Below are 27,252 nucleotides of genomic sequence, written 5' to 3'. Positions count from 1 at the left end.
TAATTTTGGATCAAGGATAAATGTTGTCATGTTTCAAAGAAAATAGAAATGTGTTACTTAATGGCCACACTTGTAATCTCATATACCAGTTCTCATGGTGCAATCATTTATGAAATAAAAGCTAACTCTGAAAGGAGCACCCGTGAACATATTACATCATATTTGACTACAGTTAGATTAAACAATGCTTTTTTCCTCATTATTATTGAAATCGTATTTATTTTTCCTAATAGTATATATTTTAAAAACCATTTATTTAAAATAAAATCTTGAATATTTATTTCTCTAATACAACATTTCAGTAGTTATAAGCATCAATACCATGAGATGATAAACAAATAAAGAATCACAGCTCTAAAATTTTGAGAAACGTTGACGTCTATATCTCCCTCTTGCAGAGCCACATATACATTAAGATGCTAAAGTCCTAAGAAGTCACAGAGTAACAGTTTTCAGACTTGTTTGATCACAACTCTTTTTTTCATGTATCTCCTAATAAGAGCATGCTTTGGAAAATGTTTAGTGTATTCTTAGGGTATACTTGTGATTTATACAAATAATTATTTCTATTTTAAAGTAGGACAAAAGGAGCAAGCTGTGGAATGGTATAAGAAAGGTATTGAAGAACTAGAAAAAGGAATAGCTGTCGTAGTTACAGGACAAGGTAAGGTTATATTTACGTTCGTTTAGTAGCATCCGAAATTGTGTTCACATGATTGTCCTGATTTCAGATCCGTTTATCTTAATAAAGGTATTTAACAGAATTTTTAATGTTCTTGTTAAAGTTAATGCTTTATTACCTATGCTAAAAATGAAGTTATAACCAGATATGTTCAAACTTGATTATTGTATTACTTGTGTCCTCCTTGGAACTGCTATTCATACGTTAACCCTATTTTTAAACCTGTTTTTGAAACCTCATCCTTTCCTCATTGTCGAGGCAGGCAAGGAGTGGTTATTTCACAGACTCCCTTTTACACTGTGGGTAATGCTTGACTGCATGTTAAAATATGAGCTGTAATGTCTGACTTTGATTCACACATGGCTTTTTAAAACCAAAAAATTATTTCTCATCTTTACTTTCCTGTCACATCAAATTAAAAATTAGTCTAAGGACTTCCCTGGTGGCACAGTGGTTAAGAATCCACCTGCCAATGCAGGGGACACAGGTTCAATCCCTGGTCCAGGAAGATCCCACATGCCATGGAGCAACTAAGCCTGTGTGCCACAACTAGTGAGCCTGCGCTCTAGAGCCCACATGCCACAACTACTGAGCCTGCGTGCCACAACTACTGAAGCCCATGCTCCGCAACAAGAGAAGCCATTGCAATGAGAAGCCAGCACACTACAACTAGAGAAAGCCTGCGTGCAGCAACGAAGACCTAACACAGCCAAAAAAAAAAATCAGTCTTAACATTACCTTTAAATATGTAGACAACATTTCTTGCACACATACTATGTGCCCAAGCATCATTGTATGTGCTTCATACGTATTATCTCTTTTAATTTCACCACAACCCTACACTCTAAAGCTGCTACCGTTATCCTTATTTTTCGGATGAAAAACCTTAAGTGCAAAGAAATTAAGTAACTTGCGTGAGGTCTCATAGGCAGGAAGTGGTAGAGTCAGGATTTGAACCCAGGCAGTCTGACTTCAGAACCTGAATTCTTAAATACTATGCTGTGAATAGTGGTATGTGGATACCACTATTATATGAGTAAAGTACTTCAGCTTATCATAGCTAAAATAAATTCAGAAGCAAAAATTACAATGTGTGGGCTGAGAATCTTAGCCTTATGGATCAGTCCACCCAGTGGATATTTTATCTGGTTGGCTGATTCTATAACTTATATCAGCTAATTTCCAGTAACTATAATGTGTCCAATATTTACCTTTTTCTGTAATCTCTCCTTTTTATTTTGACTGTTTCTCTAGCTACTGGTCTCCTGTATAAAAGAGAGCAGAATAGAACAAGTAAATATGGAAGATTGGGTCTTGGAGACTTTTCATGAGTTTATGAGCATGACTTTATGAATTATGTACAAAATATATTCGCTGTTCTTTGCCAAATGCATAGAAGAAGAGTTAGAAGAAAATGAGTTGGTTATAAGAAAAATAGTATTTCATTGAATCAAAAATGCCTTCAACTGTACCAAGAGAAAAAACAATGTCAATTAAACGATGACACATCCTCTTCTTATCACATAGAATTTGAATTTTAACCTTATTGAATATGCTATCTTAATCTTATTTAGACATAGCTATAACAGAAGTATTAGTATCTATGACCAAATTTTTGTATGCAGAGGAAGTGACAGACTATGTTATGACTGCAGCCTGGCTGATAGCATTAGTAGGTTGGCACAGGTTTTAAAACACTTCCCAATTTCAAAGAGTTTTAAATGTAGGGGGAAAAATATATCTCAAAACCCGTAAAATTCATGAAATACCACAATAGGTCTGAAACCATCATAAGGAACTATAACTGATTTTTTTAAGATATTATTTGAAACTGATATTTTGTTAATTTCATAGTCTTTTTATAAAGACTATGACTCCCCATGAGATTAGTTGGTATGATAAAATTTATCTTGAAGCAGCATTAGTAGGTAAATGTAGATATTTTAATTCTTTTTTTCTGCTTTTTCTTTCAGGTGAACAGTGTGAAAGAGCTAGACGCCTTCAAGCTAAAATGATGACTAATTTGGTTATGGCCAAGGACCGTTTACAACTATTAGGTATCAATTAATGAATTGTATAACTGGAATGAGATGTATTTAAAATCTTAAAATTTAAGATTTAAAATCTTAAAAGTTTAATGAAACTTTAAATGCAGATGGAAATCAGTGAACTTGAAAATGTGTTCTAGGCTTTCTTTTAACTTCTGAAAATTTCTAACGTATACAAAACAGAAGAGTTTATTGAACTAATTATCCATCACTCAGCTTTGGTAATTATCAACTCATTGTCGGTCTTGATTTAAGACTGGCAAACTATAGCCTATGGACTAAACCCAGTTCACTGCCTGTTTTTGTAAGTTGGCACAAAGCTACTCTCATTCCTTTGTATATTATCTGGTTGCTTTCATGCTACAGTGAGAGAATTAAGTAGTTGATACAGAGATCATACAGCCTGCAAAGCCTTTTAATATATAGCTTTTAAAAATATTTTAATATTTACTACTGGCTCTTTACAGAAAAAGTTTGCCAACCACAGTTTATATCCCTGCTTACTTTCCCCAACTTCATATTACTATTTTGAAACAATTTCTCGATATCTTTTTGTTTCATTTATAAGTATTTCATATCTCTAAAAGATAAAGATGCTTTAAAAATAAAATTGCCAAAGTAAGGAGATTGTCGCTTCTAACGTTTCCCTTCTAACGTTTCCCTTCTTTCCGTCCCTCCCTTATTTCCTGTGTATCACTTATTTTTTACTTTGATTTGTAACTAGAACAAACCTTCAAAAAGAAAACTCATTTCATTATAAAACGAAGGTAATGATTCTTCCCTCTGGGGAAGCTGTGAGTATTAAATGGGATGATGGACATGACTGCCAAAAAAAAAAAATTGCCAAAATACCATTATCACACCTAAAAAATAACCAATAATTCTTTTAATACTAACATAAACATAAAAGTAATGGCCAAAAAAATGGTCAGTGTCCAAATTTATATATAATATATAAATAATGTGCAGTCAGTATCTCAAAATTTAATAACTCCTACTATTTTTTTAATAATTTAATTGTTTGAATCAGGATTTCAAGAAGATCCATACTATACATCTTTTAATATACAAGTCTGTTTTTTCTTTTTCTTGCAATTTATTTGCTGATGAACCAGATGTTTTCCACGTAGTGTTTCCTGCAGTCTGACTTTCGCTCCATGCATCTCTGTGTTATCTTTTAGTATGTTCTTCTGTCCTCCCTATAAATTGATAGTTGGATATAGAGCCTTAATTGGATTGAAAGTAGATTTTTATTTTTTAATGATAAGACTACTTGATAGGTGGTTTTGTGTTTATCCATCAGTATTTCTTGTGATGTTAGCAGCAGTTGATGACTTACGCCTAGTGACATTATAATTGTCATTCTTTCTGCATTCATCAGCTGTAAAAGGTCTATAAAGAGAAACTTCTCATCTTCTGTTTGATGGTATAGGTTTTAAAAATATATTCTTAAGGTAAATCTACTCCTCAAACAAGGTGGAACTAAAACCCACCCTTCTTGGGTGGTTCTGCCATAGCTTGATGTGATAGAAATAGTAGCAACTTGGTAAACAGGCAGACTTTATTTGTTGCTCTGTGCTTTTGATAAGTTATTTGGCATTTCTGAGTCTTCTTTATTTCATTTATAATATGAGGCTAATAGATAATTATTATCTCACTGTATTTGTGACTATGAATTGTTGAAGGAACCTAACCCATAGTAAGTACTCGAAAATGCTGGTTTTTGTTCATCTCCTTACCTGTGTGTAATCACCACCCCTGCTTTTGTGTACATATATACACATATGGTTCTTATTAATTCCCTTATTCATTCATTCCTATATGGTCCATGGTGTTTATAAACTTTGCCCCACATTTTTGAAAGAGAAACCCTTACTGTTTTCAGATAGCTAACAAGGCAGTGTTCTCCTGGCTTCTGTGGCTGACAGTTTGCTTTCTTACTTCCTAAGTGATGGTTATTACTGTGTCAAATAAAATTACATGTTACATCAAGGGTTGTTGTAGTAAAATAATTATCTAATTGTTCTAGTTGGTCCTTTCTATGTGTTTTAGCTATAACACCTTTTCAGTATATGTACAAAGTATCAATGTATGTGATGCAGATTAAGTTTGATTATGGAACATTTTGTAACATGTTTCAAATTGAATAATAGTTGGTTTTTATCTTTTATCAGTATTTGAAATTGTGATATGGTAAAACATTAGAAGCAACTCATCAATTCATAGTCTTGTCTTTAAATGCAACTTAGTAATTTCTTATTTGCGTTGTTAGAGGCGAGGACAAAAAGATATATAACATAACATGAAGCTAGGCTTTAATAGAATTAATATTTGGTTGTTGTTGTTGTCTGTTATCCCCAAAAGTGCTATATGTCCATTCAGGAAAGATGTTACTTTAAAAAAGAGACGGTGGAATAAAAGACATCATCAACATTTTCCTGTCTTCTGAGAACGCAGAATATCTGGGAGTTATATACCAAAGACAGTAAAAAAGAAGTGTGCACAAGTGCATAGTAGAGCATATTTGTGTATTATGTGCTGGTTAAAAAAATGGAGCTTTTCAGAGGTGGGATGCCTGATAGGTATCTAAGTAGTATGGAGAATGATAACTGGGAGTTCCCCATACAGACTGGTTTGAGAGGATGTAGCATCTCTGATAAAGATGGGAAGAGTTCATATGTATTACGTATCTTCAATTTAGTGATAGTGAACCTTAGAGCAAAGCTTAAGTGTAAAACCTGCTGTAGATAAAAAGATAATTTTGGCGTTGGTGTCTGGTATACTTGGCAATTACCCTTTTTAAAAAAAATTTAGCTTCATTCAAGGTCCATTTATTAAGTCCTTACTCTGTACTAGGAATGGTGCCAAGGGATATAAACTGAATTTCTTTCTTTTCTTTTTTTTAATTTATTTTTGGCTGTGTTGGGTCTTTGTTGCTGTGCGCAGGCATTCTCTAGTTGCAGCAAGCAGGGGCTACTCTTTGTTGCGGCACGCGGGCTTCTCATTGCAGTGGCTTCTCTTGTTGCGGAGCATGGGCTCTAGGCGCATGGGCTTCAGTAGTTGTGGCATGTGGGCTCAGTAGTTGTGTCTCGCAGGCTCTAGAGCACAGGCCAGTAGTTGTGGCGCACAGACTTAGTTGCTCCGCGGCATGTGAGATCTTCCCGGACCAGGGTTTGAACCTGTGTCCCCTGCATTGGCAGGCGGATTCTTAACCTCTGTGCCACCAGGGAAGCCCTGAATTTATTTCTTAACTCGGGAAATATTTATTGGGTGGTTATCATGTTCTAGGCACTTAGGATATAGACAAGGATCCTTGTGTCATAGAGTTTATATTCCAGCAGGGAGAATACTGACAGTAGGCAATAAACATAAAGAATAAATAAGTTATTCCATGTGTTAGAAGGTGATAAATTTGTGGAGAAAAGAAAACATAAAACACAGTACAGGGGATTAGGAGTAGATGGGAGATGGTCTGGGTTTTTAGTTTTAAATAGGATAGTCAGGGTATATGCCTCTTGGAGAAGTTGACATGACCTGTAAGTTAGCCTTACAGGTATCTGGGAGAAGAGTGGTCTGGAGAGAAGTAAGAGCTGATGCAAAGCCTTAAGAAAACACATCTGGTATGTTTGAGAGGAGCAAAGAGGCCAGTGTGCCACAGCAAGGAGAGTATAGTAGAGATGAGGTCAGAGAACTAATGGTGGTGGGGTAGGCAGAGGGGGCGGCCATTACAACATGCAGGACCTTACAGGCCACTGAAGATTTGAGCTTTTGCCACCTGTGAAGTGGGGAGCAGTTACAAGGATTTTTTAGGAAAGGAGTAACATCATCTGACTTCAGTTTAAAAAGGATCCCTCTGGTTGTGATGTTGCAAGGGTATGTTATGTACCAAGGAGAGCAAGTAGGACAACTATTGTGGTAAGCTAGGAGAAAAATGATGGAGGCTTGGACCAGGATGATACCAGGAGTAACAAGTGGTTGGATTATGATTGTAGTTGAAACTTGAGCAAACAGATTTACTGATAGATTGGATAAAATGTTCCTGTGTTTAGGCTCTTGTTGATATAGTAGAGAAGGCAGACATAAATAGATAAATCATCATTACTGCAGGATGGAGATACACAGATATTTTGTAGAGATGGGAAAATAGGTGTCTGAGAAATTTTCCTGGAAGAAACCTAAAGTGGGGATTTAAAAAGATAAATAAAAGTTATTAATGGTTGGGTGGAAAGATATTCCATGAGGAACTAACAGCATGAACATAGACTCAGGGACAAGGAAAAGCATGGTGCTGGTAAAGACATGAATTTGGGATTGCTCAGGCATAAGAAGTGTAGGCAGATCATGGAGGGCCTTGTTGGTCATATAAAGGAGATTGAGTGCTAATCTGTGGGCAATGGGAAACTGCTAAAGGGTTGTAGGCACACAAGTTATGTGGTAAAATTTCCCTTATAAGTAGATCACTGAGATGATTGTGTGGGGATTGCACATGAGGGGATCAAGAAGCAAGGTGACTTGTTTTATTTTAAATCATTGGTTAATCTACACGACCTTTAGTCATTCTAAAAAGAAGCATCAGGGCTTCCCTGGTGGCGCAATGGTTGAGAGTCCGCCTGCCGATGCAGGGGACACGGGCTTGTGCCCTGGTCTGGGAGGATCCCACATGCCGCAGAGCAGCTGGGCCCGTGAGCCATGGCCGCTGAGCCTGCACATCCGGAGCCTGTGCTCTGCAACGGGAGAGGCCACAACAGTGAGAGGCCCATGCAAAAAAAGAAAAAAAGAAAAAAAAAAAAAAGCATTAAACTAAGCTTACTTTCTTCAAAAAAAGAATTGGAGCAGGTTCACATTAGCTGTGTGCTGCTATTGTGTGTGTGTTTTCATGCATATAAATCCAAACCCTGCACAAAAGTTCGATGACTTATTATTCTTAGTTATTATCAAAACTAAGGATTTAATTTCTGTTTATTTTTTACTATATAATGAATGTTTATGTGAACTTTTTGTTACATTTCATTGAAGAGTTTTAATTGATAAATCAGACATTTACAAATCAGTTCTTTCTAATTTATGTCTTTTACCAACACAAATGGTTTCTTTCTCAATATGGTGATTTGAAGAGTATTATCTTTGAGAAAAATCAGATGACCTACCTGTTAACTAACAACAGAAAAAGGGCTCCAAGGTATATTGTATCAGCCAGTTCTAGGATACAAAAGCTGTGCAGTACTTTGTGCTTTGTGTAAAAAGGGTAGCTGCTATTTAACCTGTCCCAAAGGCATGTGTGGTTGTACCATAAACCAAGCATGGCGCCTGCTTGTCTGACATTAGAAATGAAAGTTTAAAAGAGTTAGTATATATGTGCTACATTTTTGCATATATTCATCGACTTCTTAGTACCAGAGGAAAGAATCAGTAATGATAACTTGGAGTATTTCAACAAAATAAATACGGTCAAAATTGAGCCCTATTATGAATGACGCTCAGAGCAAGTACTTCATGTGTTATTTTATTTAACCCTTGAGACCCTCGGAAAACTGACGCTAAAGCAAGTTCGTACTAGTGAGTAAGTGGTAGAGTGTCAGGGTGTTCGTCAGCTAACAATATGGATTGACTTGACTGGGGAAAGAGTGTAGCAGTGATGTAGAGTGGCAAGGAAGCTCAAACCGATACACTCTTGGGCTTCAGGTGCTAGAGGTAGAGACCTAGATCTTGAGAGGATTTGTTGTTGTTATCAGAAGTGGGAGTAAGGTTGAAATAATCCTTTAAAATCTTTGATTAATTTAAAAATAGGCAATATATGCACATGCCACAAAATTTCAAAAGTTTAAGTTTGAAAAGCATCCATCCCATGCTATGCCCCAGCCACTCGTTTCCCATCCCCAGAGGCAGCTGGTATTACCAGTTTCTCTGGGTCTTTTTTAGAGATAATTTTCATATATTACAAGTATACATGTGTGTATTTAAATAAATGGTAGGGTACTGTACGCACAGTTCTGCAGCATGCTTATTCCATTCTGCTTTATTACATTTATTTTCTGCCTGACATACATTAATGTAGCTGAATATGGCATTTCCTAGACACTCCTTACAGTTTCCTTCTGTGTCATTTCTCCTTTCCTAAATGTCCTTTTTTTTTTTTTTAATCTTTACAGATCCTAGCCAACCCACAGCCCACTTCCTCTGTAAAGCCTTTTTAATGTTCTCTTTGTATCTCTATCCTGCTCTCCCTACACAATGATTTGGACATATTAGATATTCAGGAAGTATTTGCTGGCGATGGTAGTGATATAGAATTGCCTCAGGTTACCAAACCTGAATAATGCATATTTTGAACATAGTCATTCACTTGTTCATTTCTGTTGCTATTTTAATGTCTGAGTTTTTACTAATTATGTTGTTAAAGGTAATTCTATGTAAATGCCAAACCCTTCATTATGTAATAACTTTGTAACACCTTGAATCGTTTTTCATTTTCACATATACATTTTATTTTTTATCATGTATTTTTTTCTTTTTGTTTATTTTTTTCTTTTTTACCCCCCTCTGTTGCATAGAGAAGCTGCAGCCAGTTTTGCAGTTTTCCAAGTCACAAACGGACGTCTATAATGACAGTACTAACTTGACATGCCGCAATGGACATCTCCAGTCAGGTGGGTTTAGGTTAACTAACATGTAAAATAACAAAGCTTGCATGCAAAGTAGAGTCTTACTTAACCTGATAATGTTGATTTGATTTTATAGTGGTAGATTTGATTGGTTTTTGTTTGCACAGGGCTGTGTGGAAAATACAGTAGCCCTATCATTCATGGTGTGTAAACATGTAATAAATAGGGCATAGCCATTCTCAACATGTTATATTTGCATATTTTACAACCTCCAATTTTTGAAATTATAAAATATGACGGTTCATTTTCCTAAATTATTAAAATATTCTTTTGTTTCTATCTTACTTTGAGCTTTTGTGTTTTTTTCTATGGGTACCTGTACCAAATTTTTATGAAGTAGTGTTTATTGAGACAGAAATTTTAATTTTTCTTTGTTATATACCAATTTTCAATGCATATATATTTTCATTTATATAATACATGAATGTTTTATCATAGCACCTGTTAGAAAAAGTTTGAAGCTGAATTCACATAGTGAGGAGAAGCATTAGAATACTATTTTTCTTTTTCTTTTGTCCATGCCGCGTGGCATGCAGGGACCTTAGTTCCCCAACCAGGAGTCAAACCCTACCCCACTGCAGTGGAAGCATGGAGTCTTAACCACTGGACTGCCAGGGAAGTCCCCTAGAATACTATTATTTACTATGGGTTAAATTTGTTTTCCATAAACTTTGGTCATCACATCAACTCCTACAGAAAATTAAATGCTTTTTTGTTTTGTTTTGTTCTTTGACACCTTCTCTAGTTTTATCGGTAACTTTTTCAGAATTCGTTCTGTGTCCAGTACTTAAATTTTATTAAAGTAAATATTACTTTGTTCAAGTTGTAGTAGAAAACCCTTAGTATAGACTATAAAACAACTGCTTTCTTTACTCATATGTGATAAAAAAAAGTTTCAAGATTTATTTTTTTGTTTGTTTGCTTTTATCATTTTTATTGGAGTGTAGTTGATTTACAATGTTGTGTTAGTTTCAGGTGTACAGCAAAGTGAATCAGTTATACATATACATATATCCACTCTTTTTTTAGATTCTTTTCCCGTATAGGCCATTACAGAGTATCGAGTAGAGTTCCCTGTGCTATACCGTAGATTCTTATTAGTTATCTATTTCATATATGGTAGTGTATATATGTCAATGCCAATCTCCCAATTTATCCCCCCCCCCGTTACCCCCGGTAACCATAAGTTTGTTTTCTACTTCTGTAAATCTATTTCTGTTTTGTAGATAAGTTCAGTTGTACCCATTTTTTTAGATTCCACATATAAAAACGATATTATATGATATTTGCCCTTCTCTGTCTAACTTACTTTACTCAGTATGACAATCTCTAGGTCCGTCCATGTTGCTGCACTTGGCATTATTTTGTTCTTTCTTATGGCTGAGTAATATTCCATTGTATATATGTACCACATCTTTAAAAAATATATTTTATTATTTATTTATCTATTTGGCTGCGCCAGGTCTTAGTTGCTATACAACATTTTCTTTATCCATTCCTGTGTTGATGGACATTTAGGTTGCTTCCATGTCCTGGCTATTGTAAATAGTGCTGCAATGAACAAGATTTCAATAAAGAAGAAATAGTGTGAGTGGATTTCTTGGGATGGAAGAGACAGTTGGTCATCAACTCTTTCCCTTGTGGCTTCACCTCTCCCTTAAGGAGTTCTCAGTCTGGTTTGGTCTTCCACTACAGAGCCCCACCTTAGTAACTATATTCATTTTCCCATTCCCTGCTGTATCTGATTTAAAATAACCTTTTCAAGTATAGAGAAGTATTTTGTCTGTTTCTGTTCCATGTTTTAGCATGGCTGTGAAGGGCTGACATCTTCATAATGAACTGTTTGAAAAAACAAAGAAATGTAAGAATGCACCATGTGTAAATAGTGAAGTTTCCAAAATACAAATTTGAGATCCTAATAATCCTACCTGAGTAAATAGCAAAATTTTCTAGCCCTGAGAAGCTGGTATGCCTTTCCCTTGTTATCTTGATTTTTTTCTACTTAATTCCACATGTGAGATCCCATTGTATTTTTCTGCCATGTTGGGGGACAAAAGCAGCTTTCTCTTCTGGGACCCATTAAAAAAATCAAACTGTCTTATTTTAAATACCTAGTTATCAATTCTGTTCTTTCTTCTTGTTGGGGGGACATACTGACTTCACAGCTAATTTATGCAGCACTGGTGTTTGATTCCCGTTGAGCCTTAGTGAATCAGCTGGCTCATTCATGCCTAGTTCATTAGTGTCACCCACTTATGGAACATTCTATGATGTTTCACTTGGATGAGTTACTTCTTCTCTCTTAGGAAGCAGATATGCCAAAGTCTGCTTACTATTTTATGTGTTATCTACAATGTCCAATTTTCAAGTCAAAATTATTAGACGTGCAAAGAAATAGGAAAGTGTGACCCTTACTCAAGAAAGAAATCAGCCTGTAAAAACTGATTCTTGACTGGGCCCACATGTTGAATTTAGCAGATAAAGACTTCAAAGCAACCATTATAAATATGTTCAAAGAATTAAAAGAAAATATGGCATCTGTTAACAAACCTGCAATCTTAGCAGAGAATATAAACTAAACAATAAAAATAATGGAAGTTTTAAAGTTGAAAAGTACAGTTGGTGAAAAAAATTGCTAGATAGCCTCAACAGCAGATTGGAGATGTCAAATGAAAGATTCAGTGACCTTGAACTTAGATTAATAGAAATTGCTAAATCAGATGACTCCAATATCAGAAAGCAGATTAGTCATTGCTTAGGGCTAGGGGCAGTAAGAGGAATGGAATGCAAATGGATACAAGGAAACTTTTGGCTATGATGGAAACATTTTGTATCTTGATTTTAGTGGCTATTTTGCCAATATATTATACATTTTAAGTGCATGCAAAATATTATACATAGATTATACCCTAAAATGTTGATTTAAAAATACTGAAAAGGTTTATAAAGAGAAATAATATTCCCCTTCCCACCTGTTATATCTCCCTTTCTTACCTGCACCCCTAGATTGGCTCCTCATACAATATTTAACTCTTTGCTATTTTTTCTCATGCTCATTATACTTTCAAATATTATGCTTTTATTGCTATTCCTGATTTATGAGTTTTTGATATGTATTGACTTCTTTTTCAGGTAGAAGAAGGTTTAATTCTCTTATGCCACCAATATCCTTCATTCCGTGTGTGTTTGTATATATGTACATATATATCACTGTTTTTAGTTATATTGAAAAATTATATTTCATATTATTAGAAACTTAGTAAATATTGTTCACCCAAAGACAAATAATATATTTTAATTGTTTTCCCTTTTGGGTTTTTCCTCCCCCCAGGTTGTCTGACTTTTTTCTTGCTCTCTAGCTTCATATTACAGATTTTTACTTCTTTCTGTGTTTAATTTGCTTTTTAACTAAAAGGCCTCCTTTAGTATTTCTTTTAATGAGGGTTGTAGATAGTAAACTCTCTCAGCCTTTCTAGTGTCTGAAAATACTCTCATTCTTACGTGACTGGTCACCTGAATATAGAATAAATGAAAGTTAGCATTGATTTTTCCTTCAGCATTTTGAGCATACTCCGTTGTCTACTGACCTTTGTTATTTTTATGAAAAGTCTGCTGTCATTCTCACAATTCCTTATGAAAATTTCCATCCATTTGTAATCTTAGGACTGTATATTTTCTGTTTGAAGAAATTCTTCTCCAGTCTCCTTTTTTCCCCTCTGAAATGCATGATACTTATCATCACCCTAGACAGACCTTGCTTTTATTCACACCTTAGCTTTTCCTTATTGTCATTCCCTTTTCTGGATTGCTTTCCTGCTTCTTCCTATAGGGTCATTATATTAGTTCCTTGAACATACGGTACAGAACTTCGCATTTGTTTACTAGAAAAGAACCCTTGGATCTCAATTCCCTGACCAGGATCTAACCTGCTCCCCCTGCATTGGGAGCATGGAGTCTTAACCACTGGACCGCCAGGGAAGTCCCTAATTTACTGTACTCTTAAGTTCCCTTCTTTTGTTTCCTTAAGCCATATTAAGGGATTTGATGACAAGAGCAACAATAAGGCTTTTGTCTTTAAGCTAGTCTTTTCTCTAGACTACTCTAATTTGCTGACTGATTTAACATCTGTCTTCACAGTGAACATTGTTATTCATAAACTCTGATGTTTGTTATATAGTATATGAAAATATTATTTAGAAGCAGTGAGATTTGAACATTCAGAAGTCTGTAATTTATGTAGAAGAGCACAGTAGCTAGGTCAGGTAACCTTTTAGATTTAATTGAAGGTGTCCTATATGTGTTTATTTGCATAGAGGGTAAAAATACTTGGCGATTTAACCATATCTTTATACCCTTTAAATTAAATTTATTTTTTTAAACTTGGTGGCACAGACTAGACTTTCATTCTATTTTGTAGTCTTAAAAGTTTGGAACGAAGTGCTATTTTTTTTTTTTTCTCCATACAACCTATCCCTAATGCCTTTACTACATTTTGTTTGTTTAATTTTTGGCAGCTTTTTTTTTTTTTTTTTTTTTTTGCGGTACGCGGGCTTCTCACTGTTGTGGCCTCTCCCGTTGCAGAGCACAGGCTCCAGACGCACAGGCTCAGCGGCCATGGCTCACGGGCCTAGCCACTCCGCGGCATGTGGGATCTTCCCGGACCGGGGCACAAACCCGTGTCCCCTGCATTGGCAGGCGGACTCTCAACCACTGTGCCACCAGGGAAGCCCTGGCAGCTTTTAAACAAAGAAAAAAAAAAGAAAAAACATTTTGGCAGCTTTTTGCTTGGTACCTTTTTTATATCCTCCTTCTGTCCCCACAAATAAAGTTATTTCTTTTTATAGCAAATACATATTCCTTATAAGAAAATTATAATATACATCAGGAAAAGGAAAAAGCTAAATAACCCATAATCTTGCCCACACCCAGTAATAACCCTTATGCACACCCTAGTATATATTCTGGTTGAAATCTTATTTTGAAATATTGTTGAAGTAAAAAAAAAATTATTAGTTTTACAAATTTGTACTGGTCTTTATATTTTTATAATGTTTAGCCACAATTTTCTAACCATGATGATTTTATTTTTTTCCTTGCTAGAAAGTGGAGCTGTTCCGAAAAGAAAAGATCCCTTAACACACACTAGTAATTCACTGCCTCGTTCAAAAACAGTTATGAAAACTGGATCCACAGGTCTTTCAGGCCACCACAGAGCACCTAGCTGCAGTGGTTTATCCATGGTTTCTGGAGTGAGACAGGGACCTGGTCCTGCAACTGCCACTCATAAGGTATTTGGAGACAGTAACTTTAATTGCTATGCTGTTGCAAATAGAAAATTTTGAACATCATATGCTTGCTTAAGTTTATTACAAGTACTTTATAATACCTTAGAGAATCGATAAGTTTCTACAACACTGAATGAAATTTTTCTTTTTTTTAATTTAGATTTTTAAGACTCTTAAGTAGTAGCGGCAACTTGCTACTAAAAAGCAAACCTCTTTTTTTCTCTATTATTTATTTATTTTTGCGGTACGCGGGCCTCTCACTGTTGTGGCCTCTCCCATTGCGGAGCACAGGCTCCGGACGTGCAGGCTCAGCAGCCATGGCTCACGGGCCTAGCCGCTCCGCGGCATGTGGGATCTTCCCGGACCGGGGCACGAACCCGTGTCCCCTACATCGGCAGGCGGACTCTCAACCACTGCGCCACCAGGGAAGCCCTCTCTATTATTTTTTAAGCAAATTTTTTTTAACTCCTTTTGGTTCTAAATAGGTTTTTTAATAGTAAGTTTGCTTATCCAATCTGTTTTATATAATACTGTATAATTCTTTTTTAAAAAAATTAATTTATTTATTAGGCCGCATGGTGCAGCTTGTGGTATCTTAGTTCCCTGACCAGGGATTGAATCCGAGTCCTTGGCAGTGAAAGCGCTGAGTCCTAACCACTGGACCACCAGGGAATTCCCTATAGTTCATTTAAAATTTGTTATTCTTTTAATTATTTAAATCTACATAAATGTTTTATAACATTAAACATACATAGAGTTTTGTTACAATTCTAACAAGGATCAAAATTGTATGACAGCATTGTGATACAGCCTTTTTATTTTATAGTAACTGAATCTCTCTGGATAAAATCTTCTATAAACCCACTTCATGCCAAATGTAGTTCTATAGTGAATGCCATTTTATCTTGGAGTAAATATACAATTTTTGGATTTTTATATCCATTTTTTGCTACTTTTAAGCCTTTAATTCTGTGAACATTAAGGTTGACTCACATGTGAAAAGTGCAAACGTTATGTTGTGTTTTCACATTAAAATTTTGTGTCCTTCAAGAGTACACCAAAAACAAATAGAACAAATAAACCTTCTACCCCTACAACTGCTGCTCGTAAAAAGAAAGACTTGAAGAACTTTAGGAATGTGGACAGCAACCTTGCTAACCTTATAATGAACGAAATTGTGGACAAGTAAGTTTTGTCATCTAAAGTGTTTTATGGGGTTTTAAAATTTTTTTATTTATGAAATATATCATGAGTGAAATGGATAATATATACCTTGTCTAATTTACATATGTAATTTTTATGATGGTTTTCAATTAGTGTAAATGTAGAAAACCATTGCTTTACTGATATAACTATAGTTTCACAGTTAACATAAAAATGGCTATGTTACATAGAGCTTAGACTTAATATTATAATAACTGAAGTATATTTCTGTTACGGAGCTAACTGAAATTCTGTTTCTTAGTGGAACAGCTGTTAAATTTGATGATATAGCTGGTCAAGAGTTGGCAAAACAAGCATTGCAGGAAATTGTTATTCTTCCTTCTCTGAGGCCTGAGGTAAGGATTTTATGTTATCATTTTCCTATAGCATCATCCATTACTGAATCCATAGTACAGTAAAGAAGTGTTTGAGCTATACTAGAATGATTAGTTCATATAACAGTAGGTTAGATGTCTTTTAAAGGAAAAAAACATTAGCAGTTGATGTTGACTAGTTACTTATACTGGAAAGGAGAATAAATATAATGGTTCCTAATTCCCAATCCATTTTTAATTAAATTTATAGGAAAAGTAGGTAACAGGAAATAATTTTTATATCAAGGTAGGAGAGATTTAAAGTTAAGAAAGAATCCGCCTGCCAATGCAGGTGACATGGGTTCGAGCCCTGATCTGGGAAGATTCCCACGTGCCGCGGAGCCACTAAGCCTGTGTGCCACAGCTACTGAGCCTGCACTCTAGTGCCCGCGAGCCACAACTAGGGAGCCCGTGTGCCACAACTACTGAAGCCTGCACACCTAGAGCCCATGCTTCGCAACAAGAAAAACTACTGCAATGAGAAGCCTGCACACCACAACAAAGAGCAGCCCCTGCTCACCGAAACTAGAGAAAGCCCACGCGCAGCAATGAAGACCCAATGCAGCCATAAATAAATAAATAATAAATAAATAAATAAATAATTATTTTCAAGATATTAAGTCATCAAAGTAAGTGGAGAGCTGGTGAATGATGGGTAGGGACCTCACCTTTCATCCCTTATTTTTAAACTCACTAAGGAAGTTAGGTAATCTTGCAATCGATAATAAATATTTAATTTTCCACACATAGCATTGTTTTTCTTTTTTCAGTGCTTCATTCTTTTTTATTGGCGTATAATTGCTTTACAATGTTGTGTTAGTTTCTGTTGTACAATGAAGTAAATCAGCCATATGTGTACATATATCCTCTCCCTCTTGGGCCTCCCTCCCATCCCTTCCCATCCCCTCCCATCCCACCCATCTAGGTTGTAACAGAGCACCAAGCTGAGCTCCCTGTGCTATACCGCAGGTTCCCACTAGCTATCTGTTTTACACATGGTAGTGTATTTATGTCAAACCTAATCTCCCAATTAGCATTATTTTGGATTCTCACAATTCACAGATTGCATGTTTGATGCTGTTCTGAAAATATTGCAAAAAATAAATATGAGGATCCAGCCTGGAGTAGTTATTTCTCTTCTCCTAGGACTTTCAAGTCTTAATGGACTCATTTACAAAATCTCGTGAAAATAGATGTTATATGGCACATTGTGATGAATACGCTTTTAAATGAATTTGTTGTGTGGCTCTATTTTTCTAGAGTCTATGTCACTCTCATACTACTTTCATGGTGTTTATAACTTGTGAGTACCAACTATACTGAAACTTACTATTTTTTGAGTCTACTTTCTTTATTTTTCCTTCTTGCCCACTCTAAGAAGCAGTGTGCATGAAATCACTGGTTTAATATACTAATTGAAATTTTCTTAATACACAATAAAATAGAGAATTATTAAAATAGAAGGCATTTGTCCTTTTATGAACCAAATTTATCTCTTGTACAACCTCAGGCTACACTTTGAGGAAACATATTATAGCTTGTATTTGGGCTTACTTTTTGCCTGGAGTTATATAAGAGTAGTAAATGTAGCAGAGTGAGTATTGACAAAAAAATGCTTGTTGAAAGAACTCATATAATTGTAGACCTGTTAAGGATCTTATCAGTCATCTAGTCCATTTGTGGATAAAGAAACTAATCCTGAAATCCAAATTTCTTGCTCAAGATTATAATTAAGTGGTGGTTCTAGGAAATGAAATAAATAAGATTCCTAACATTAGACTGCCGCCTCAAGGCTATAACTGCCAGCTAATTCTTGTTTTTTGTATTTGTTTTTTTACTGTATGTGTAATTTAATAGTAATTTTTTTACATCTTTATTGGAGTATAATTGCTTTACAATGGTATGTTAGTTTCTGCTTTATAACAAAGTGAATCAGTTATGCATATACATATGTTCCCATATCTCTTCCCTCTTGCGTCTCCCTCCCTCCCACCCTCCCTATCCCATCCCTCTAGGTGGTAACAGAGCACCGAACTGATCTCCCTGTGCTATGCGGTTGCTTCCCACTAGCTATCTGTTTTACGTTTGGTAGTGTATATATGTCCATGCCACTCTCTCGCTTTGTCACAGCTTACCCTTCCCCCTCCCCATATCCTCAAGTCCATTCGCTAGTAGGTCTGTGTCTTTATTCCTGTCTTACTCCTAGGTTCTTCATGACATTTTTTTTTCTTAAATTCCATATATATGTGTTAGCATACGGTATCTGTCTTTCTCTTTCTGACTTACTTCGCTCTGTATGACAGACTCTAGGTCCATCCACCTCATTACAAATAGCTCAATTTCGTTTCTTTTTATGGCTGAGTAATATTCCATTGTATATATGTGCCACATTTTTATCCATTCATCTGTCGATGGACACTTAGGTTGTTTCCATCTCTGGGCTAGTGTAAACAGAGCTGCAATGAACATTTTGGTACATGACTCTTTTTGAATTATGGTTTTCTCAGGGTATATGCCCAGTAGTGGGATTGCTGGGTCATATGGTAGTTCTATTTGTAGTTTTTTAAGGAACCTCATACTGTTCTCCATAGTGGCTGTACCAATTCACATTCTCACCAGCAGTGCAAGAGTGTTCCCTTTTCTCCACACCCTCTTCAGCATTTATTGTTTCTAGATATTTTGATGATGGCCATTCTGACTGGTATGAGATGATATCTCATTGTAGTTTTGATTTGCACTTCTCTAATGATTAATGATGTTGAGCATTCTTTCATGTGTTTGTTGGCAATCTGTGTATCTTCTTTGGACAAATGTCTGTTTAGGTCTTCTGCCCATGTTTGGATTGGGTTGTTTGTTTTCTTGTTATTGATCTGCATGAGCTGCTTGTAAATTTTGGAGATTAATCCTTTGTCAGTTGCTTCATTTGCAAATATTTTCTCCCATTCTGAGAGTTGTCTTTTGGTCTTGTTTATGGTTTCCTTTGCTGTGCAAAAGCTTTGAAGTTTCATTAGGTCCCATTTGTTTATTTTTGTTTTTATTTCCATTTCTCTAGGAGGTGGGTCAAAAAGGATCTTGCTGTGATTTATGTCATAGAGTGTTCTGCCTATGTTTTCCTCTAAGAGTTTGATAGATTCTGGCCTTACATTTAGGTCTTTAATCCATTTTGAGCTTATTTTTGTGTATGGTGTTAGGGAGTGATCTAATCTCATACTTTTACATGTACTGTCCAGTTTCCCCAGCACCACTTATTGAAGAGGCTGTCCTTTCTCCACTGTACATTCCTGCCTCCTTTATCAAAGATAAGGTGACCATATGTGCGTGGCTTTATCTCTGGACTTTCTATCCTGTTCCATTGATCTATCTTTCTGTTTTTTGGTTTTTTTTTGCGGTACACGGGCCTCTCACTGTTGTGGCCTCTCCCGTTGCGGAGCACAGGCTCCGGACGCGCAGGCTCAGCAGCCATGGCTCACGGGCCCAGCCGCTCCGCGGCATGCGGGATCCCTCTGGACCAGGGCACGAACCCGTGTTCCCTGCATCGGCAGGCGGACTCTCAACCACTGCGCCACCAAGGAAGCCCTATCTTTCTGTTTTTGTGCCAGTACCATACTGTCTTGATTACTGTAGCTTTGTAGTATAATCTGAAGTCAGGGAGCCTGATTCCTCCAGCTCCAGTTTTTATTCTCAAGATTGCTTTGGCTATTCGGGGTCTTTTGTGTTTCCATACAAATTGTGAAATTTTTTGTTCTAGTTCTCTGAAAAATGCCAATGGTAGTTTGATAGGGATTACATTGAATCTGTAGATTGCTTAGGGTCGTAGAGTCATTTTCACAATGTTGATTCTTCCAATCCAAGAGCATGGTATATCTCTCCATGTATTTGTATCATCTTTAATTTCTTTCATCAGTGTCTTATAATTTTCTGCATACAGGTCTTTTGTCTCCTTAGGTAGGTTTATTCCTAGATATTTTATTCTTTTTGTTGCAGTGGCAAATGGGAGTGTTTTCTTGATTTCACTTTCAGATTTTTCATCATTAGTGTGTAGGAATGCCAGAGATTTCTGTGCATTAATTTTGTATCCTGCAACTTTACCAAATTCATTGATTAGCTCTAGTAGTTTTCTGGTAGCATCTTTAGGATTCTCTATGTATAGTATCATGTCATCTGCAAACAGTGACAGCTTTACTTCTTCTGTTCCGATTTGGATTCCTTTTATTTCCTTTTCTTCTCTGATTGCTGTGGCTAAATCTTCCAAAACTATGTTGAATAAGAGAGGTGAAAGTGGGCAACCTTGTCTTGTTCCTGATCTTAGTGGAAATGCTTTCAGTTTTTCACCATTGAGGATGATGTTGGCTGTGGGTTTGTCATATATGGCCTTTATTATGTTGAGGAAAGTTCCCACTATGCCTACTTTTTGCAGGGTTTTTATCATAAATGGGTGTTGAATTTTGTCAAAAGCTTTCTCTGTATCTATTGAGATGATCATACGGTTTTTCTCCTTCAATTTGTTAATATGGTTTATCACATTGATTGGTTTGCATATATTGAACAATCCTTGCATTCCTGGAATAAACCCCACTTGATCATGGTGTATAATACTTTTAATGTGCTGTTGGATTCTGTTTGCTAGTATTTTGTTGAGGATTTTTGCATCTATGTTCATCAGTGATATTGGCCTGTAGTTTTCTCTCTTTGTGACATCTTTGTCTGCTTTCGGTATCAGGGTGATGGTGGCCTCGTAGAATGAGTTTGGGAGTGTTCCTCCCTCTGCTATATTTTGCAAGAGTTTGAGAAGGATAGGTGTTAGTTCTTCTCTAAGTGTTTGATAGAATTCGCCCGTGAAGCTATCTGGTCCTGGGCTTTTGTTTCTTGGAAGATTTTTAGTCACAGTTTCAATTTCAGTGCTTGTGATTGGTCTGCTCATATTTTCTATTTCTTCCTGATTCAGTCTTGGCAGGTTGTGCATTTCTAAGAATTTGTCCATTTCTTCCAGGTTGTCCATTTTATTGGCATAGAGTTGCTTGTAGTAATCTCTCGTGAACTTTTGTATTTCAGCAGTGTCAGTTGTTACTTCTCCTTTTTCATTTCTAATTCTATTGATTTGAGTATTCTCCCTTATTTTCTTGATGAGGCTGGCTAATGGTTTATCAATTTTGTTTATCTTCTCAAAGAACCAGCTTTTAGTTTTATTGATCTTTGCTATCGTTTCCTTCATTTCTTTTTCATTTATTTCTGATCTGATCTTTATGATTTCTTTCCTTCTGCTAACTTTGGGGTTTTTTTGTTCTTCTTTCTCTACTTGCTTTAGGTGCAAGGTTAGGTTGTTTATTGGAGATGTTTCCTGTTTCTTAAGGTAGGATTGTATTCCTATAAACGTCCCTCTTAGAACTGCTTTTGCTGCATCCGATAGGTTTTGGGTCGTCGTGTCTCCATTGTCATTTGTTTCTAGGTACTTTTTAATTTCCTCTTTGATTTCTTCAGTGATCACTTCATTATTAAGTAGTGTATTGTTTAGCCTCCATGTGTTTGTATTTTTTACAGATATTTTCCTGTAATTGATATCTAGTCTCATAGCGTTATGGTCGGAAAAGATACTTGATACAATTTCAATTTTCTTAAATTTACCAAGGCTTGATTTGTGACCCAAGATATGATCTATCCTGGAGAATATTCCATGAGCACTTGAGAAGAATGTGTATTCTGTTGTTTTTGGATTGAATTTCCTATAAATATCAATTAAGTCCATCTTGTTTAATGTATCATTTAAAGCTTGTGTTTCCTTATTTATTTTCATTTTGGATGATCTGTCCATTGGTGAAAGTAGGGTGTTAAAGTCCCCTGCTATGAATGTGTTACTGTCGATTTCCCCTTTTATGGCTGTTGTATTTGCCTTATGTATTGAGGTGCTCCTATGTTGGGTGCATAAGTATTTACAATTGTTATATCTTCTTCTTGGCTCGATCCCTTGATCATTATGTAGTGTCCTTCTTTGTCGCTTCTAATCTTTATTTTAAAGTCTATTTTGTCTGATATGAGAATTGCTACTCCAGCTTTCTTTTGGTTTCCATTTGCATGGAATATCTTTTTCAGTCCCCTCACTTTCAGTCTATATGTGTCTCTAGGTCTGAAGTGGGTCTCTTGTAGACAGCATATATATGGTTCTTGTTTTTGTATCCATTCAGCCAGTCTGTTTCTTTTGGTGGGAGCATTTAATCCATTTACATTTAAGGTAGTTATCAATATGTATGTTCCTATTCCCATTTTCTTAATTGTTTTGGGTTCGTTATTGTAGGTCTTTTCCTTCTCTTGTGTTTCTTGCCTAGAGAAATTCCTTTAGCATTTGTTGTAAAGCTGGTTTGGTGGTGCTGAACTGTCTCAGCTTTTGCTTGTCTGTAAAGGTTTTAATTTCTCCATCAAATCTGAATGAGATCCTTGCTGGGTAGAGTAATCTTGGTTGTAGGTTTTTCTCCTTCATCACTTTAAATATGTCCTGGTAGTCCCTTCTGGCTTGCAGAGTTTCTGCTGAAAGATCAGCTTTTAACCTTATGGGGATTCCCTTGTGTGTTATTTGTTGTTTTTCCCTTGCTGCTTTTAATATGTTTTCTTTGTATTTAGTTTTTGACAGTTTGATTAATATGTGTCTTGGCGTGTTTCTCCTTGGAATTATCCTGTATAGGAGTCTCTGTGCTTCCTGGACTTGATTAACTGTTTCCTTTACCATATTAGGGAAGTTTTCAATTATAATCTCTTCAAATATTTTCTCCGTCCCTTTCTTTTTTCTTCTTCTTCTGGTACCCCTGTAATTCGAATATTGGTGCATTTAATGTTGTCCCAGAGGTCTCTGAGACTGTCCTCAGTTCTTTTCATTCTTTTTCTTTATTCTGCTCTGCAGTAGTTATTTCCACTATTTTATCTTCCAGGTCACTTATCCGTTCTTCTGCCTCAGTTATTCTGCTATTGATCCCATCTAGAGTATTTTTAATTTCATTTATTGTGTTGTTCATCGTTGTTTGTTTCATCTTTAGTTCTTCTAGGTCCTTGTTAAATGTTTCTTGCATTTTGTCTATTCTACTTCCAAGATTTTGGATCATCTTTACTATCATTATTCTCAATTCTTTTTCAGGTAGACTGCCTATTTCCTCTTCATTTTTTAGGTCTGGTGGGTTTTTATCTTGCTCCTTCATCTGCTGTGTATTTTTCTGTCTTCTCATTTTGCTTATCTTACTGTGTTTAGGGTCTCCTTTTCGCAGGCTGCAGGTTTGTAGTTCCCGTTGTTTTTGGTGTCTGTCCCCAGAGGCTAAGGTTGGCTCAGTGGGTTGTGTAGGCTTCCTGGTGGAGGGGACTAGTGCCTGTGTTCCTGTGGATGAGGCTGGATCTTGTCTTTCTGGTGGGCAGGTCCACGTCTGGTGGTGTGTTTTGGGGTGTCTGTGGACTTATTATGATTTTAGGCAGCCTCTCTGTTAATGGGTGGGGTTGTGTTCCTGTCTTGCTAGTTGTTTGGCATAGAGTGTCCAGCACTGTAGCTTGCTGGTCGTTGAGTGAAGCTGGGTGCTGGTGTTGAGATGGAGATCTCTGGGAGATTTTCGCCGTTAGATATTATGTGGAGGTGGGAGGTCTCTTGTGGACCAGTGTCCTGAAGTTGGCTCTCCCACCTCAGAGGCACAGCACTGACTCCTGGCTGCAGCACCAAGATCCTTTCAGCCACACGGCTCAGAATAAAAGGAGAAGAAAAGAAAGAAAGAAAGAAAGAAAGGAGGAAAGAAAGGAAGAAAGAAAGAAGGAAGGAAGGAAGGGAAAGAAAGAAAAAGGAAGGAAGGAAGGGGATAAAATAAAATAAAGTAAGATAAAATAAAATATAGTTATTAAAATAAAAAATAATTATTTAGCAAAAAAAAATTTTTTTAAAGAAAAAAAACGAACAAAAAAAACCGGACGGATAGAACCCTAGGACCAATGGTGAAAGCAAAGCTATACAGACAGAATCTCACACAGAAGCATACACATACACACTCACAAAAAGAGGAAAAGGGGAAAAAAAAGTCTGTTCTTCGCTCAGACAGGATGGGGTTAAAGGAGCAGCTGCTTCAGGGACTCTGGCTCCCTCAGGCCAGAGGGAGGGAGGGAGGAGTGCGGACGCGGGGCGAGCCTGCGGCGGCAGAGGCCGGTGGGACGTTGCAACAGCTTGAGGCGCCCTGTGCGTTCTCCCGGGGAAGTTGTCTCTGGATCACGGGACCCTGGCAGTGGCGGGATGCACAGGCTCTCCGGAAGAGGGGTGTGGATAGTGACCTGTGCTTGCACAATGGCTTCTTGGTGGTGGCAGCAGCAGCCTTAGCGTCTCATGCCCGTCTCTGGGGTCCGCGCTGTTAGCCGCGGCTTGCGCCCGTCTCTGGGGCTCCTTTAAGCAGCGCTCTTAATCCCCTCTCCTCACGCACCAGGAAACAAAAGAGGGGAGCAAAAGTGTCTTGCCTCTTTGGCAGGTCCTGACTTTTCCCTGGACTCCCTCCCGGTTAGCCGTGGTGCACTAACCCATTCAGGCTGTGTTCACTCCGCCAACGCCAGTCCTCTCCCTGCGCTCTGGCCGAAGCCCAAGCCTCAGCTCCCAGCCCCGCCCGCCCCGCGGGTGAGCAGACAAGCCTCTCGGGCTGGTGAGTGCTGGTCGGCACCGATCCTCTGTGCGGGAATCTCTCCGCTTTGCCCGCCGCACCCCTGTTGCTGCGCTCCCCACCACGGCTCCAAAGCTTTCCCCCTCCGCCACCCGCAGTCTCTGCCCTCGAAGAGGCTTCCTAGTGTGTGGAAAGTTTTCCTCCTTCACGGCTCCCTCCCACTGGTGCAGGTCCCGTCCCTATTTTTTTGTCTCTGTTTATTCTTTTTTCTTTTGCCCTACCCAGGTACGTGGGGAGTTTCTTACCTTTTGGGATGTCTGAGGTCTTCTGCCAGCGTTCTCTTGGTGTTCTGTAGGAGTTGCTCCACGTGTAGATGTATTTCTGGTGTATCTGCTAGTGTTGGAGGGTATCCTGCAGTGGCGGGGGGTGGCTGTGGCTCACCGTGGAGACAAGGACACTGGCAGCAGAAGTTCTGGGAAGTACTCCTTGGCATGAGCCCTCCAGGAGTCCGCCATTAGTCCCAGCAAAGAGCCTCCAGCTAATTCTTAAGTATGGAGTTTAGTATTTATTCAGTGGTATGCTTCTTAGGGTACAAAAATATATCTAAAATTAGAGAGGTAGTAAGTAAATATTTGGACTGTGCTAGAAGGCATTCAGCTTCTACTCTACCCATAACTTTAGGGAACATATCTAAAGTGGAAAGTGAGATCAAACAGCATATGACTTTACATTTTGGCATATTTCCATGGTAGCGCCGTATGTTAGAAAAAACTGGAATTTCAAAATTGAATAACCTAACCTTGGGAGGGGCAGAAACCTTAGTAAATGTACTAAATTGGGGCTTGAGGAAGGACAGCATTTGAGGTAGAGCCAGACCTCAGGGTTTGGACCATTTGTGTGTCTCCACACCTGCCAGTTGGACCATTTTTATAATTCTAGTTCAGATTCTAATGCAGAAAGGGAATATGATTGTTCTAGCTCAGCTTTTCACAGTAGACCCATAAAATGGATCGTGGTAAGCCGTGAATGGGTCAGACTTATTTCATAAAGCATCTCCATTGTGCAACAAATCAGCTTTATTCATAATTCTCCACAGTGGGGCGCTTGCATGGACCACGGTGGGGACATTGTTAGGCTAGATTGGAAAGTTGGGTATGACAGGCATCATGACGAACTTATTCATTGTTTAGTGTGCTAGAATTTTTATTTCATCATAGAAACACGGAATCATAATTAAGTCACCGAACACTAAAAATGGCTTTAAGGAGATAAAAAATGTTTTAAATATATGCTTGAGTTAATTTCTTCTCAGAATTACCTAAAGCAAGTACTTTAACCCTTGTTCATTCATGAAGTCATGGACTTGGAAAGGACATTGAAAAAACTCTTGTCCATCTCCCTGCCATCAAATAGGACTATGTTTTGAATACTTTAAAAGTAATTTTTTAAAATCACAAATATTAATCTTTGAAACAAGTTGAAACTGTAAGAAGAATATAAAATAAAATGTACCTTCCGACCCCAAAGCAGTACATTTCAAAGTATATCACAGTGATCTGTCTACATACTTTTCTCAAAAATTTTACAACGAAAGTATATATTCTTCTGTCCTATTTCATAGACCTCTTTCATATCCTGTCCAGCTTATTTGTCAGCATTTTTCTGAGCTCTTGTGTTTTTTTCTTAATTTTTGAATTTAATTTTATTTATTTTTTTATACAGCAGGTTCTTATTAGTCATCCATTTTATACACATCAGCGGGTAGATGTCAATCCCAATTGCCCAATTCATCCCACCCCCACCCCCACCCCCCGCCGCTTTCCCCCCTTAGTGTCCATACATTTGTTCTCTACATCTGTGTCTCAATTTCTGCCCTGCAAACCGGTTCATCTGTAGAGCTCTTATGTTTATTTTGTTATCTTGCTGCTTAATAATAGCATTTTCTTTCAGTTTTATAGAAGAATGTGACTGTTCTCTAATTTTAAAAGGTTCTACCTACTAGTAAAATTTCCATGAATTTCTAAATATGTTAGCTTGAACATTTGCTTTTTTAAAAGTTTTTGAACTTACCTCTTTAAGTAATAATCTTATAAAGCCAATTCTTTTTTTTTTCATGTAGAATCTTTAATTTGATGAACCCTTAGCTCCATTATATCACACATTCCCTACCCCATCCTCCCAGTGTAGTATATCATTGCTGAGGTTAAATCAATATTCATTTCTTGTAAATGTTAAGTACCACGCTGAGTAGGATAGTGTGGTTTTTTTTCCCTTGTATAGGTTTTTTTTTCCCCCTAAATAATTGTGTTACTTTTTTGCTTAGTTTTCATCTTACCAATTGTCAAACCAATTTGAAAATTCATTAGCTCAGTTGTTTTTTTTCTTGGAACCCCTTTGT

At 37.0% G+C, this 27,252-nt stretch overlaps 1 protein-coding gene across 5 annotated transcripts in view; it reads left to right on the top strand.

The window, feature by feature from the left end:
• Positions 1–27,252, top strand: part of SPAST (spastin) — a 63,484-nt gene that overhangs the window by 16,402 nt on the left and 19,830 nt on the right. For 4 of the 5 annotated variants that reach the window (XR_002177881.3, XR_002177880.3, XM_019942992.3 and 1 more), the window contains exons 2-7: positions 578–664; positions 2,656–2,739; positions 9,282–9,377; positions 14,493–14,680; positions 15,729–15,862; positions 16,143–16,236. Coding sequence is in view for 3 of the 5 variants with exons in the window: in XM_019942992.3 (XP_019798551.1) it covers positions 578–664; positions 2,656–2,739; positions 9,282–9,377; positions 14,493–14,680; positions 15,729–15,862; positions 16,143–16,236 (683 nt within the window). In the remaining 2 variants the exon portion in view is untranslated. The remainder of the gene's footprint in view (positions 1–577; positions 665–2,655; positions 2,740–9,281; positions 9,378–14,492; positions 14,681–15,728; positions 15,863–16,142; positions 16,237–27,252) is intronic. The other variant, XM_019942991.3, reaches the window with a different exon arrangement.

The sequence above is a fragment of the Tursiops truncatus genome, chromosome 14 (assembly GCF_011762595.2).
Source record: "Tursiops truncatus isolate mTurTru1 chromosome 14, mTurTru1.mat.Y, whole genome shotgun sequence".
Taxonomy (NCBI): Eukaryota; Metazoa; Chordata; class Mammalia; order Artiodactyla; family Delphinidae; genus Tursiops; species Tursiops truncatus.
This window is presented reverse-complemented; position numbering and strand designations above follow the sequence as displayed.